At 44.6% G+C, this 16,629-nt stretch overlaps 1 protein-coding gene across 1 annotated transcript in view; it reads right to left on the bottom strand.

Annotated features, from left to right (window-relative positions):
• The window catches only part of CNKSR3 (CNKSR family member 3), an 86,914-nt gene extending 74,795 nt beyond the window's left edge, over positions 1–12,119 (bottom strand). Inside the window, exon 1 of the mRNA XM_070486325.1 lies at positions 11,478–12,119. Within this exon, the coding sequence (XP_070342426.1) occupies positions 11,478–11,529 (52 nt within the window). The 5' untranslated portion in view covers positions 11,530–12,119. The remainder of the gene's footprint in view (positions 1–11,477) is intronic.
• Positions 12,120–16,629: the final 4,510 nt, after the last annotated feature.

Raw genomic sequence — 16,629 nt, 5'->3', positions numbered from 1 at the left:
GAGAAGAAGAAGGAAAATAAGACCGGCAACAGATGATAGCTCAGGGCCAATCTTTAAAAAAAAAAACAAAAATCAAAAAGTAGAAGATCTGAAAACGGTAGGTCCACAGTCAGCAGAAACTGAGCAGTAAATGTGTCTTTGGGTTTGCTGCAGTCTCCACCACTCCCTACTGTCTCACATGACCCAAATTTCAAATTTCTGACATTGCCCACCTGTCTCCTGTTGGCATCTGAGTTTGCAACTCTTGTTGCAAGTCTCCGTGCCATTCTTGGTCTTCAGCGTTCACTTCTGTAGTTTCTTTTTAATGTCAGACTCTCTCAGCCTTTGTCAACTGCAGGGGCTCTCAAACTTCACCCACACTGATGCCATGTCCATGTACTAAAACCAAAGAGCTTTTCACCTTGAGCTGCAAGGTATTTGCCACTCTGAGTATTTCTCTTTTCCGCTTTTTCTTTCCTTCCCTTCTCTCTGCATTTGGATGCCCTGTTCAAAGCCAAAACCTAAAGTGCTCAGTAAGAGAGAAGAACTAGCCACTCTCTCTCAAAATGGAATGAAGGAGGGGGTGTGACATTCTGCTCCTCTATTAGAGCAAGCCCTGGATATTCTACACAAAACCCAACCAGGTCCCTGCAGACTGTCAAACACTGCCCTCCTTCTGCGCTCCCGGCGCTGAGCGCTCACGAAGGTGCACAACAGAAGCATCCCCTGGGCTTGGACTGTAGCAGCTAGCTAGGAGCCCAGGGGGGTAACAGCTGTAACCCCTCCCTGCCCACTCTGTGGAAAGGACACGGACATACCTAGGTGCACTACCTCATCCAGTGAAATACGTAACTGTCCCTTCTAGAAGAGTTCTCCTTCCTAAGCAATCATTATCTATCAGCTAAAGACCAACTACAGACAGGACCTACGGGGGACAGTCTGCCTTGCCTCCCTTATTTTTGTATGCTCCACATGAGTGACACAGACCACTGGTTCTCAGATTTTAGCCGGCACCACAATCACCCGAGGGACGCGGCATCCTGAGTCCCTCCCCCGGGTTTCTGGTTCTGTGAGTCTGGGACAGGACTTGAGAAGTCACATGTCTAAGTTCCCAGGTGATGCTGATGCTGAAAAAGGAAGTCCAAGGACAACAGTGACAAGACGTTGAGAAGCACCACATATATGTGGCCAGGAAAGAATTTCTCGAAAAATCTCAGTCTAAAAACGTCAGGAGTCAGGCACAACGGCCATTCATTTATAGGTGCTCCTTAAGTGTCCCGATTAGATGGTGCCGAATAAGAATGAAGAGATTCTCCACCTCCAAAAAGGGTCTCTCTTTACACATCAGCATTCTAGAAGGTTCCTCAGCTTGGCCTAGGGGCGCTTCCAACCAAAGCACTTCACATCTTATGTCTCTAGACGTCTCACTAGCAAGGAGTCTCTGTGTTTTTTCAAATGTGTATTACTAACAATTTTAGGCTTTGGTGTAGACAGTCGTATTCATAAATGCTACTCACAGTCGTGTCAGCTGCTCACGGCTAGGTTAAGACTCCAGTTGGAATCCTTGTTAAGACAGTGCTGACAACACCAACAGGTGTTACATGAACTCTGGACCACTCTACACACCAGCTCTCCTCTGTTCCAAAGATCGCGTTCCAGGTAGTCTTTTAACCCGATTCTCTTTAACATATCGTCATATAAAATCGCTCTGTGAACACGAAAGACTGTTCAATTAACAGGGGTTAAAGTTGAAAACACAGAAGCGAGCGCATGCATGCATGCATGCACACACACACACACATCCACTCCTAAACCCAAAAGCACTGAATTTCCCCTCTGCTACAAATCTCTGAAAATAGGAAATAGAATATTTCCTTTCACTAAAAGGCTTTCCTGAGGAAAGCATGATGCAGATTATCATAATCGCCGCCTTTTCTGACAGACAACACGTAGGGGGTTTCCTCCAAGAGGGCTGAGACACTCCCTGGGGAGGGGAGGGTGATATCAGGTGTGTGTAGCAAGCTTCCAGGTTATTCTGATATGAGCCCACCTCCGTTCAACTCTCTCCCACTCATGCCCGCCTGTTAACTGATGCGTCAAGTGTTAAAAAATTGTGTTGGACTCTCACCTGTTGAAAATTTCTCAAAATACCATCTATTCAATCAGAAGCATGGTGATTCTATTTTCTAAAGTAAAATGAGGATAGTCTGTCAGCGGAACAAAATATTTTAAATCACATCTATCTACTAGTTCTTTTGACTCAAATATTTTTAAGATTTTCACATAGAAAGCTTTCTAATTTTTACAACCTCCTGACCCACATTCGAAGGAACCGTTTTGTTCTAATAAACACCACTGTGTTTACCCTTCTGATCCCAGGTTAAAAACTGCAATCAGCCATTTGATGTCAAAGAAAACAAACTAGACTAAGTCCACTTTCACAAAAACCTTATTCATAGATGAATAAGCAGCTTCAGAAACTGCAGCTCCCAGCAAATCGCGCCAGGAAAGAACAATGATGCGAGCAAAGCGCGGGAATGGAAAAGAGAGATCGCCTCTCTCCTTTAAATGACAAGAGCGTAACCTGCATGAAGGGAGGAGGCGGTTCTCTTAACCCTGGCAGGGAAAGAAAAAGAATAAATGAATATACATCTCAATTTCAAACATAATTTTAAAATTATCTGGAGGTGAAGCTGTCAATGAACCAACTGTACCTAGAACTCAGCTTCTCAAACACTGGAGCCATCGATACCTTAGTCCAAGATACCAGAATCTCCAGAACACGGCAGTGCCTTCCAGCTGGACTCCTAAATTACCTTCTGCCCCAAGAATCCAAATCAGGTCATGTCATCCCCTGCTTTCCATAACAACTAGAAAAAATTGCAAACGCTTGACCAAGACTCATAAGACTTTACATGATCTGGTGTATCTCTTTCACCCCAGCTCCACTCACCACCACCCTGCCATCCTTGCTCTTCATGACTCCACCATACTTCCTTTCCTCAGACACTCCAAGCTCATTCATACCTCAGAGCCTTTGCACTAGCTGTTCCTTCTGCCTACAATACTCTTCCACCTAATTTTCCAACGGCTGGTTCCTTCTTGTCATTCATGTCTAAATGTCATCTTCTCAGAGAGGCTTTCCTGATGACACCAACCAAAGAAGTCCCCCACTCAGTCACTCTCCTTCACATCTCTGCTTTCCTTTCTTCTTGGCACTTATCAATAGCACACATTTTCCTGTTCATCTGTTTTGCTGTGGTGGTGGTTGTTGCTACAGTTGTTTGTCATCCCCACAGTCACCATATTAAAGCAAGGACCCAGCTGGACCCCTGCACGTAGAACACAGCTGGATTTCCAGCACTAGAACAACACCTGGAACTCAGGACATCGTCAATAATTATTTGTTGAATGAATGAAACTCTCTTTTTACCACAGGGTGGAATTTGTCATCTGCCTAAGTGTTCTTCGTAAGCCCTTTCCAAGAGAGCTAGTACTTGGTCTTTCTGGGACACCACCTTCCTCTTAGATCTACAAGGTCCTCAGAGGAAGTGAGGGGAAAGTATCCAAGGAAATGATGAGAAGACAGAAAATGAAGTTGATTTAACTCGCTGCCTATATACCAATGAGGAGGATGGAATTGTCATAAATTATTGGTAAACATGTGAAAAGTGACTACCATTAAATAATTAAGCAAAAATAATCCAATTATATTACTTGGCCTTATTACGAATTAAACAATAATAAGCGTGTGTACATTTATATGCCGCACATTAAGCAAAGTGCTTTCCCTATATCACCTCTTTTAACTCTAACTAAAACCCTGTGAGTTGGTTATTATCAGCCCCACTTTACAGATGAGAAACTAAGGCAGACTTGGAGAAGATAAGTTACTTCCCAAGCTTTTGAACCAGTGAGTGTCAGGTACAGAATTTGAATCCAGTTCTAACTTATTCCAAAGCCTCTGTATTGTTCACTATAGCTGCCTGATGTTCTCTCCCAAAGCAGTTAAAACAAAGAAGCTGTGGGGGCCAGCCCGGTGGCGCAGCAGTTAAGTTCACACATTCCGCTTTGGCGGCCTGGGGTTCACTGGTTCAGATCCTGGGTGCGGACCTACACACCGCTTGGCAAGCCATGCTGTGGTAGGCATCCCACATATAAAGTGGAGGAAGATGGGCATGGATGTTAGCTCAGGGCCAGTCTTCCTCAGCAAAAAAGAGGAGGATTGGCAGTAGATGTTAGCTCAGGGCTAATCGTCCTCAAAAAAGAAAAAAATGAAGAAGCTGTGAAGAGTGAAAGACAGGCAGAAAACAGGGCCACAAAAATTGCAGGTTTTACTTAAGAAAGTTAAATGTATTTGTGTGTGTGTGTGTATGATTCTACCAAATAAGAAATGTTATTGTATCACATGGACAAAAAAATTGCAATATGATACTCAAAATAAAAATCAGATTAAGAGAGTCAACAAAGAGAAATGATTCATTCCATTCCTCAGTTGCATTCTGAAATAACGCAACACAATTAACAAACTACAATAAAATAGATAACTGATAGTAAGTCTCAAAGGCTAACAGGTCAGGTTCAAATATGTAGGGTCCCGCTTAAACTGTGTAATGAAAAAAGGAAAGGAAGGTGCCCCACGAGTGTAAATGCTGAGGGCACAATCAGAAGCACCAAAGTCCGAAGGTCTTTGAAGCCGCCACTTCCCACACTCGTCAATTCAGAGAGAACTAGAAGCATCCACCTTGGCCAGAGGAACCAGGAAGTGGACGGAACAACAGACAGAAGCCTGTGGCATCTGGTCCCAATCCTGGCCTTTGACCTTGGACAACTCATTTAACATCCAAAAGTCAAAATGTCCTCAGCTGCAAAGGAGATGCCTTCACTGGGCGTCTCTCGGGCTTGTGAAAAGAATCAAATGAGAACAAATTAAATAAAACTTGCTTTATTCATTAAAAGCCTAGTTAGTGGCTAAGACGGTGGTGAAAACTCCAGAAAGAGCACGAAATGAGAGGAAAGGGAAAGCCAGGTGAGAACAGGAACGCCCCAGAGCTAGAACACAACAGGCGAAGAATGGTCAAAAATGCAGGCAAAAGTGGTAAGACAGAGAGGAAAGGCCCTCGCAGCTCTAAGAAATGATGCGAAGGCAGAAAGGGAGGCATACAAGTGCACAGAGAGGTCACCTCCCAGTCTCCATGGGCACAGAACTGAGACACCTGGCCTTGGGATGACACATACTTTCAGATTTTGAGAATTGCCCTGGTTATTTATTCCTGAAAAGACATTCGGTGTCTTTTTCCATCAACAATGAAATCTGCCCAAAAACCAGCTAAAGGTGATGAACCCCAAGAAGTCCCAGACCATAGGATAGTGTGACTGGCCAAGGACTCATCTCACCCCCAAAGTCCACCAGAGGATCCTGAGAAGAAATTAGGACCACAGGGCCCACTGATCACCCCATAACTCCCTTCTTACCACTTGTCTTAAAAAAAAAAAAAGCTTGTAATGAGAACTCTTCAAGTCCCAAGAAATATGCAAGAAATCTCAGGGGAAATGTCTCGTTTAGCTTGCTGAGAATTACCTGATGCTGTTGCTAGGTGGTGCTTATAAACATAAGCACACGCCCTGAGATTGCTTTTTTGCTTTAGCAGCCAAGTCAAGCATCCTGAAATTAAGTGTCGTCACTGGAGAACTTAAAAAAAATAGATCGAGCCCATGTCAGAGCAGATAGCAGGACCCACCAGCGGATCGTGAAAGGTGTCTGCAGCTGCGTGCTAAAGCAGGCTGCTCAAACTGGAACGGGCACACAGATCCCCCGGGGATCCCGTTAAACGGCAGATTCTGATGCAACAGGCCTGTGCTTCTGCATCCCTAACGAGCTCCCAGGTGATACGGATGCTGCTGGTCATGAACCAGGAACCAGACAGGAGTCAGCAGTCAAAGCAACAGCCAGTCCTAATACCATGCCCACTGGAAGTCCAGTTGCTATAAGAAAGAAGTTGAGAAAATAAGGTTTGAATTTCTTTACCCAAAGAAGGTTCATGATATTGGCAACAGGTATCTATCAGTCAGCGAACGAAGAACCTTCCTGGCCAGATGCAAGTCCTGCCCAGGATCCTCCTGGAAGTTGGCAAACAGCAGGGCAACCTCTTTGGCACCAACTGGTGCTCCTGAATGGTAGGAATCAACCTATGACAGACGTGACTGCTCGGGGAGAATGATTACGTCCTGGAGCTATAGGATAAAAGAGGAGAGGAAGCAGTAAAAATAAGGAGTAGTAATTTACTGAGAGTTTACACAAGACCACACAGTCAGGAGCAGAATTGGGACACAAACCCAGAGTCGGATGCCAGAACCCACACCCACTACTAAGTTCCAGTGCCTGGTACAAGCCATGGAAGCGAAGATGTGATGGAGGAGAGGAGAGCATTTAAGAGCATGACCCATAAATAAGGGACCCTGAGCAAATACTCTGTCTCTCTCTGCTTTAGTTTCTTCGTCTTTACGACGGGCTATTAACGGTTGGTACACCTCACTGGGTTTTCCGAGGATTAAATGAGGGAGTCCAGATAAAGCACTTAGCACAGCGTCTGACACAAAATAAATGCTTCAATCAATGTTTTTCCATTATTATGATTAAGAAAACTCTATGGCTGGAGTCCAGGAGATAGAACAGAACTGGGAAGAGAGTAGAATAAAGAGGAAAGTTCTTGACCTACGGCCAGATGGTCACAACTGCCAAAAGAAAAGGACCTCCCTTCTTCAGTGACCAGAGAGGCTAAAGGAAAACACATAACCCAAGTGGAAGCAGGATTACAAAAAGAAGGGACCTCTGTGTGACGGGCCAACAGAGCGAGGTGCTACTCTGCAGGTGATCTACAATGTACCAGATCCCTATAGTTACTGTGGAAATTCCAGTCCCTCCATGACCAAAATGGTGAGTGCCACATACTAACAGACATCACAGGGAAACAGCAGTGCCCACCATGATCAGATAACGGAGAATGGACAAACTCCCTGAATCCCACAAGCTCAGACCTCAAGCAAGAAAGCCCCCTTTTCTCTTGGTTGGTGATGTGGAAATGTTACCCACGCTAGCAGCGCCAGAAACTGGCAGAGAGACTTCTGTTCTGGGACTAAAGCTGGTTTTATAGATGTGCCCACTCAACAACACACTTATTGAGAGCCTGCCCATTCTAGGCTCATCAACGACCAAGAGCAAGACAGACAAGGTTGCTGGGATAAACCAATGGCCCTTCCTCCTTGTTGACAATACTCCCCAAAGGCCTGAAAGCAAGCCAAGCATAGCTTGGGTAGTTGCTTTTTACAATGCAACTTCTAATATTTAAATCAAGCTTAGAGACAAAGACCTCATGCAAGTTAAGGTTTTGACCCAAGAAAACTTAACAGGAATGAAAACATAACACTATTTCTAAAACAGGGCTGACCTACAGACTGAATGAAAGCAGGAAATTGTGACATGTGTCCTACTTTGAGAACTGATCTATGAAAATCAGTACATGTAAATGACTGTGTGTCAGACACTCCTGGCTGCCTACCAATATCTATTCTCCCCTTTGTCCTTATTGAACAAACTCAAATTTTTTTCAGGGCCAACTCAACAAACACTACAGCAACCAGCCTCCCTTGCAGCATGAGATGGCCACGCGACAGTTCTGGCACCTGAGATGTAAGCCAAGTCACCTGATGGAGCTTCTTAGGGACCTCTTTAAAGGGGAAGACTTGGCTACCACCAGTCTTTTGTCCTCGCTGGGTCTCCTTTCTCCTGCCTGGAATAGGAAAGTGACCTGAAGGTGGAGCAGCCATCTTGCACTGAGGCATTAGTATGAACATGAGTGCCACACGCTAAGCCACATGCTAAGAATGGCTGAACAGGATGACAGAAGGAGCTTGGGCCCCTGACAGCACCACAGAGCCCCCATATAGTCCTGAATTCCTTATCTCCAGCCTTCTTTTACAAGGGAAAATCAACATTCCCACTGGTTAATCCACTGTAAACTGGGTCTTTGGTTATGTGCGGCTGACCTTATTCTTACCTGATACATGTTGTAAAAGGTCATTTGCCTTGCAAGAGCCTTGACTGAGTCATTTGAAAGGCAAGGTGCCATGAAGTATGAATTAATTTGACTTCCAAATAACTTTCCTGACATATACCCAATATGTAGGATAAGGCACACATATTACCAGGTGCCTCTCCTCCACTAACGTATGATATTAATATCTCACATCACGGGAATGCTAAAGGTCTATTCACCAATGTGGTGAAGATTGTGAGAGTCCTCTAGGAGGGACTCTGGCAAGAACCTCCTGAGAAGATGGAATAGAGTGAAGCCATATCGCCTGAGGTCAAACACTGCTCTGTCACTTCCCAGCTGTGTGACAGTGGTCAAGGCACTTAGCCTTTCTGTGTCTCAGGTTCCTCAACTGCAAAATGGAAATCATATTTCCTACCTCAAAGAGTGGTTATGCATATCAAATGAGTTAATACTTGCAAATGCTTAGACCTGTGCCGACACATTGTGAACACTTAGGATTTACTAATATTATGATAAAATTGGTCACAGTATAGTAAGGATTAATACAAATAAAAATTATAATGATAAAAAAATAATAACAGTAAAAGCCAGATGAATTAATTCATTCTGTAGACATGAGTCTTTTTCCTAATGTAGGTATCTGCCTAATAACATCAACACAGAGCAAGCTGTCGATTGTAGCCAGGGTTAGATAGTTTTAAATCTAGGCTTTCTGCAGCGCCCATAATCATCATATCTATACTCAGGCAATACCAAGGGTGGCAAAGTCTACATGAAGAGCTGTTTATCAGCAGGATGTATTTATAAAATGGGGGTTGGGTGAAGAGGTTAGCAAAGACAGCTAAAAATAGTCCTATAAGCAAACAAGTTTGCATAAGTCAATAGTTAATTAAAAAGTCAATACGTTCACATCACTACTATAAAAAATATTCATGTGTCACGCAATTTGGGAGAATGTAGCCTCTTGTCATCTAAGAGTTAGCCACACACTTTTCCTTGTACCTTTTCTAGATTATAACACAGAAAGTATCCAGGTCATCCTGTGACGCTGTACTTAAGGGTCCAAAAGGGCACAAGCATTCCGTGTAAAGTTGCCACGTGATAATCACAGGTATGTAGCCTAGTCAGTAACTAATGCTCCAGACACCAAGATACCGAAGCACCCGTCATTGCTCTTTCAGGTCAGTAGGAAACTTTCCCTAGATAAAAGCAATCTCAACGAAGTCAGAACGTTAAGGCAATGGGACACCAAAAGCATTTTAATCTGCTTTTCCTTTTAAATGCTAAACAAACATAACAGGATGTAAATTTACACTTCTCCCTCAGTCCCAAGAGGGACCAAAAAAAAAAAGACAAATCTTGCAGGTGTGAAGATCTCACTCCATAATCTTCCCATGTGCCTGTTACAATTTTTCTGGTTGTACATTATCAAGTAGGCTGGCAGAGGATCAGGAAAAGCAAGGAGTGATAAATTGTAACCCTTTCCCTACTTGGAGTAGTACTGTCCAATAGAAATACAATGCAAGCCACAAATGTGAGCCTGGTGCAATTTTCAGTTTTTAGGAGCCATATTTAAGAAGGTAAGAATAAAGAGGTGAAGTTAACTTTAATAATAAATTTTATTTAACCTTATACAGCCAAGATACTCTCATTTCGACAGGAGACAAGTATAAAAAATTGAGATAGTTTAGTTTCTTTTTTTCATACCAAGTCTGCACACGTATGCGTATTTTACACTTACAGCACATCACAATTCTGAACAGCTTACATTTCAAGGGCTGAAGAGCCACGTGTGGCTATTGGCTACCATATCAGACAGAGGAGCTCTTGAGGCCAAAAATTGCTGAAACCATCAATTTCTTAAATTGCCTCTATGATGGGCATACAGGTAAAACAGATCAACTAATTTAGCCTCAGCAAGTTGCTAGTTGAGGAATCCAGTAGTGTCCTGAATGGGAGAATACACCCCATTTCAAAATTGGGTCTGGGTATTTATAGCTTTTAAGGTAATGTATTGTGCCAAGCACCGACAATGCCATTTACTCTTCATCCAACGTACAAGTATTTGTTGTTTTCAGCTTCTTTTTAAGTAAGAGCCCAGGAAATTTTGGTCCCTGGACAAACCTCTTCTCAGAAAAAGAGTGGATCCCTTCCCTCATCCCAGAGGAGCAGGAAATGGTCAGACATACCCCACTGACACAACCCATACATCCCGTATTCCCAGGACATCCCGCTGCACGTGGTCCATGTGCACTGAGCAGGCATGAGGAATGAGATGTAGAGATGATCGGTGCTCATTATGTCGCAGCCATGGGTGGGAGAGGTTGAAAGATGACCTGGTCTTACCAGTTTTACCTACCTCACAGGCTTACTGGGATGACCAAGGGCAATAACAGAGAGAGAGCTCTGAGCAAACTGTAAAGCGCTATACAATTCTAGTTATTATTATTGAGAAGGGACACCATTCCTCACCTGGAAGAGCAGATAGAAGAAAGAAAAAAACAGTGACTTGAAACAGAGAGATGCTGAGCTGGGAGGGAGGAACCCATGAAACCACTGTGTGTTCTGGATAGACTCGTTCCCTTGTAAGAGTACAAAGAGGCTTGAGGAACCTCTATGCCCTTTTGCTCCAAAGCTTGAAAGGTACCAAAATCTAAGGGTGACAGCTCAGAGGACAAGCTTCTACCCCTGCTCGACCCCCATTACCACCACACCCGCCGCTTTCTCTCATCCCAAATACAGCATAACTCAGGCGAGTGGTTCAAAACACATTTCTTCTTCCCAGGGTTTAAATGTGGCCTAAAAATGCAGCGCCACCGGGGGTACTGGCGCCTTCCCGGAGCAAAAGTCACCGAGTCCCGGGGAATCTGACTCAAGGTTTCTCGCCGGCGCGAATGCCTCAGTGTTGGCACTCGTGCAGCTCTCTCGCCTTTTCCAAGAAAAACAGAGGCTCGGCAAGCCGCCGGAGTCTCCCTTTACCTGTCCAACCGCCTCGGCACGATGCGCACCGCTCCGGGCAGGCGGCATTTACGAGGTCCGAGGGGAGTCACCACACAAAGGCGCCTTGTGTCTCTGCGCTCCGGGACGGGCAGCCGGGGCGCCAGGCACCGCACCCAGGCACGGCAGGGAGGGCGCCCCCGCCCCGGAGAGCCCCCCAGCCAGTCCTGAGATCGACACCCCCAACCCTCACGGTCCCTAAGAGAGGCCATCCCTGATCCCCGGGTTAAACATGGGGCTCCCCTCGGCTCGCCACAACCCGCACCCCGGAAAACAGGCACAAGAGCTAGGGGTGAACAGGCGACTCCGAAGAAGTTTGCATTGTCACCGCGCTGCGCCCTCAACGCTTTCTCGCCTGCAGGAGCCGCTGAGCACCCCCTACCCCAGCTCCCCGTTCGCCCCATCTCCGGAGACTGGAGACACCGGGCCCCCCAGGCCGCTCACCTCTGGTCCAATCCACCACTTGTTTGGGGCTCCACTTGGTCACGGGTTCCATGGTAAATGGCTTCGCTCCCCGCTGGGCTACAAATCGGCGATCAAGTCCTGCTGCCTGAGCCCGCGGCCCCTTCCCGGGAGAGCGCGCCCTGCGGCTTGTCCCCGCGCGCCCGAGCGCCCCGTCAAGGTTGCATGGCCGCGGTCAGCGGGTCATCCCGGCGCCACTCGGCCAGGGCTGCGCGGCCCTCTCCCCGGCACACGGGACAGCCGTGCGGCTCCTCCTCCAGCTGCCGCCGTCCAGCTGCAGCTCCTCCTCCTCCCCGCGCCGCCGCCGGGAGCCCGGGCACAGCTGCTGCTCCTGGGCGACGGCAGCTGCGGGGACGCGACCCCAGACCCTGGCTTCGGCTCGACGCGGGACCCTCCCGGCCCGGCTGCTACTCTGCGCCCACGGCCCGGATCACTTCCTCCGGCTCCCCGGCCGCGCGCTCCGCTCCCCCTCCAGCTCCTCCTCCTCGCGGCGAGCTCTCCCCGGGTCCCCGCTCCGCGTGCGCTGGCGTCCCCGAGCCTTCCCGCCCGCACGCCCCACCTTCTGCGCCTCCTTCTCGGTCGCTCTGGGGCAGGATCAGGGCAGAGCGTGCGCGCTCGGGTTACAAAGTTTCAGCTCCGGTCGTTGCTCTCGGAATAAAAGAGGGGGCGGGGCCGAGGAGCCAGCGAAACTCGTGGGAGGGGGCGGGTCCGCCCGAAACGGCCGCCTCCGGTTACTTTCCCTCTCTAAGCCCTCCTAGCACACACCCGGAGTGGCCGGGCCGTACTTTCCTTTTCAAGGGTCGGGTTGTAGGTCGTGCGTGCATCCTGGAGAGCCCGCTGGCTTGAGGGAGGCCCAGGTCCCATTGGTAGAACAGTGCGTCTCGGTGTGAGCAACAAGACACTAAAAAAAGTAGGATCTGCATGTTCTGTTCATTTTCAATGCTTTGTATCAATACTGCTCTGCGCCTAAGCCTTCCTCATTTTAAATTTCTTAAGGTAAAATTATTTCACTTTGTATTTTGGATGACATAGTGACAGTTTAACTCACTTCTCTTTGAATGCGACTGCAATATTTCAGCTTCACAAGGAAAATGAATCATAATGAATTGGTATCTTTTAGTGTTATATATTGCAGAAATGTAATATTCATATTTGCAAAGCTAGCTAATGCTCATCTGGATTAGTCATCAATCTTGAAGGGAAAGTTGTTAGCCAGCCAAAAAAATATATCGTGTGCACAATTTCAGCCGCTGACACAAACAGAGCCCTTCCTTATTCACAGGACTCAATCTGAGGTCGGATTAACACCGCACTGGGAGAAAATCCTAAATTCGAACATCTAGCTCTCCTCCTTCAAGCCCCTCCTGCATTCCCTCTCCAGCCCCGAGGAGCTCTACCTCCCACTCCGAGTTAGAGATTCTTTGGCACTTAATAATTCTTACCTTCAATTATGGTTACTTATTTACATCTTCTGCCTGCAGACTGTTAACCCCTTGAGGGTAGAACCTACTTGATATTATACAGAGCTTTCTCTCCTCTCCCTCTTCCTACCACCTAGCTGGTAGCACCTAGCACAGGGTCAAAGGTGTGGTTGGTATTTATTCATTCAGTAAAGATCTGTGAATGCCTCCTGTGTGCCCAGTCGCTGCCTTCATTAAATAGTTGTTGAGTTAGTGTGATATGTACTATTTATGCAGGTCTGTTTGCATGCACGTGTTGGAAAGATGGCTAGCAGCAGGCCTAAGCATCTGTTATGTAGCATGATGAGCTGGAGTTACCAAGAAGAATAAACATTTGAAAAAGTGAAACATCAGACCCACCTTCCTTGCAACTTATCTACAGAACTGAGGAACCACAGAGATATGCAGTTATCAAATACAATTATTTGGGTTTTGGGGGTTTTTTTTGAGTAAGAGTGACTGGCAGACCAGAAAACCTGGGAAAAGCAATGACAAAATTCCCGGTAGAGTAGTTGTCCTTCAAAAGGAAAGATGACTTTTAAAATTAATAACCTTCATTACTAGCCATCTTTATTGTAGGTAGTAGGGAGAAGGACCTTGATATTTGTCGTTGGATTCACTGGAAAATTAACCAATCTTATCCACATCTGTAGTTACAGCAATCGCTGTATGTTGTGTCATCTTTGATTATAATTAGGGCGACCACATAATTTATCTCCAAACCAAGATATTTCTGAGTATGAAATAAGAGCTATCAATAATTATGTTGGAATAACATGAATAAATTGGGCAATATGGTCCCCGTAATTAAGAAGAAAAATCAAGTGTTAATGATTTTGCCATGGAATTTTACTTGATGTTTTCACAGTGTTTTCAAATTCATTTGCGTTAGTCATTACTGGAGAGTAAAAGCTAAAATTCTGGGAGTCAAGCAAGAGTTTGCAAAATTTCATCCCACTGAGTGAACACTCTGTCTATACTCAGTGAATAAACACATCATAGCGAGAGGAAGGCCATGCTAACGTCTATAACTGGGAAGATCAATTAACTATCTAAACGAATTAGCATTCTGTTTACACTTCAGGTCCTGAAGGCTAATTACTATTTAAATAAGGCCTTCTACTTTAATTACAGCTGTTAATATGTGAAAATTTTAGGGAGACCTGCCTTCCTGTCTGAAATGCAAACTTGAAGACATCTGAAGTGACTAATGATGTATGATAAAGCCAGAATCTTAGGTAAATAGCTTTGGAAATCAAAGTGCATACAAAATGATCATTGATAAATTTGCTAACTTCTCTTCCCTGCTATAACCTGTAGCTATACTGTTACAGTGTATCTGTGCACATTACGGAACTGCAGCTGTGCCATCTTCAGAAGCAGAATTCATTTGCACCTTAATGTTTACCACAATTCCTGGCACATAACAAGGAGCTGAATAAATCCTTTTATAGATTGAATTGAGTTTGTGGAAGAGCTGATGCTGGAGCCTGGTCTCCTAGATTTCTCTTTCCAGCACCTTCATTTATCTGACTTTGGGTCTCCTTGCACATTTAGGTCATTTATTCCATCAATGAAATATTCATTCAGTACTTGTTAGGCACTAAACTGGGCACAAGGAGGATTCAGAAAGACATGCTGAGCAGCTTTTATAGATCAAAGGCATCATGTGATGTTCTGAGGGGAGATTTTCCGCTGTAGTCTTTAATCAGAGCAAAGTACTCTGGTAAACCCAGACAAGGGACTTTTAAAAATGCATGTGATATTAACATTTTGAGCCAGTCCATATTTCATTAATTTTTTTGAGAACTAGGGATGGAGCATTTTGGACTTGTGGTTATTACCATAATTTGTTTGATAAACACAGGAGGAGCAAAATAAGCCAACTTTTAAATAAATTACTAATCTTCAAAGACCCAGTCTCCTTCCCCAGTCCAAAACTATGTTTTTCGGAATGGAAGAAAAAAGTGAATACATGGGCTGGCCCCGTGGCTGAGTGGTTAAGTTCGCGCGCTCCACTGCAGGCGGCCCAGTGTTTCATTGTTTCGAGTCCTAGGCCCGGACATGGCACTGCTCATCAAACCACGCTGAGGCAGCGTCCCACATGCCACAACTAGAATGACCCACAGCGAAGAATACACAACTATGTACCAGGGGGCTTTGGGGAGAAAAAGGAAAAAAATAAAATCTTAAAAAAAAAAGAAAGTGAATACATAAAGTAAGCGGCTCCAAATATTCCACTTTAACCCACATTCTAAGGTCCTTCTCTTGATTGTCATTTTCCTCCCATCACATTGCTTTTTCAGAACATTCAAAATTGCTTAATATTTTCTTCACATATGATGGTCTCACGTATGTCTCTTACATTGTCTTTTATCTTGAGAATCCCAAACAAACCTGCAAAATATTGCCTGGGAAATCTCCTGCAGTTAGAGCTAGGCATTCTTATCTCTGATATTACCTCACTGCAAAGTCATGGGTTAACTAAATTATCCAGGCGGCTGATGATCTTGTCTTTCGTTCAATTCCTTTTGATCTGAATTCTTCACGCCACAGTAATATAGTTATCTTCCTAAAGACCACCAGGTTCCCCATCAGATAACTCAGGTAGTAAAATCCTCCAACTTTTTTCAGTTTTTTTAGCCTTACAAGTGCTGCCCTACTTATTCGAATTCTTTTGATCACTCAGTCACATTAATGAAGTCATCCTACAGTAAGAAAGCTGATATTTGGCTTTCTAGTACTGAGCCCTCTCTGTAACTCAGAGATCAATGTCAGTTGGATCCACGTTCAAAAACCTCACCTATTTTGAATCAGACTTGGAGAAGTTGATTCAACTTTTCTAACACAAAGCAGAAACACTGACACTGTTAAATCCTATTTTCCAGGACTTAAAGCTGTATTTTTGAACAGTTGTTATAGGAGACAGTACCCACAAAAGAGCTGAGCTTACTGGAGAGTGCAAAAGAAGCTAACAAAGGAGCATGCCATGGATAAGGACAGAACGATCAATCCTGCATTTCCCCCCAGGGATTTATGCTACTTTTCGTTCCAGCTATCAAGTTGCAGAGTGTCCAAAAAGAACAGAATGCCATTTGCACCCGTTGTTCTTACGGTTTCCATTTAACTGCGTGGGAATGGTAATCTCTGAACAAGTAAACAGGAGACCAAGAGTTCAGACCCAGTGATTTTTGTTTCAAACATAAATTCCATGTTCATGTTTTAACATGGACAAAACTTCAGGGTGAAAAAAGATTAATGTAAGTCATTCTAAACCTAGAAATAAAACTAGAATTAAGTTAGGCCAAGGTAACTTTTAACATGAGAAATAAAATAGATTTGAGTATCATAAACACACTAAGAATTTTACAAAATTCTCTTGTGTGAACAAGCAGAACCTAAAAATAATTGTTTATTTACTATTTTGCACTTTTCTAACTTGAGTTTGGCATACCAGAAATATTTTATAATGCCATTTCAAATCAGGTGGAAATATATATCCAAATGCTCCAGACTATAATCAAGGAGCTTTAATGAACTTTGAGTTCAGTCTAAAAGATGTTTGCCCCTTCATTCCTTAGCTACAATTGCATACAGAGGAGAGAAATTTCTTCTAGTTTTAACCCATCAAGAGTATTTAAATTCTGCCGCCCAATGCTAATCAATGCATCTAG

The sequence above is a fragment of the Equus asinus genome, chromosome 1, assembly GCF_041296235.1.
Source record: "Equus asinus isolate D_3611 breed Donkey chromosome 1, EquAss-T2T_v2, whole genome shotgun sequence".
Taxonomy (NCBI): Eukaryota; Metazoa; Chordata; class Mammalia; order Perissodactyla; family Equidae; genus Equus; species Equus asinus.
The sequence above is the reverse complement of the archived record's forward strand: the minus strand, read 5'-3'. Positions and strand labels throughout refer to the sequence as shown.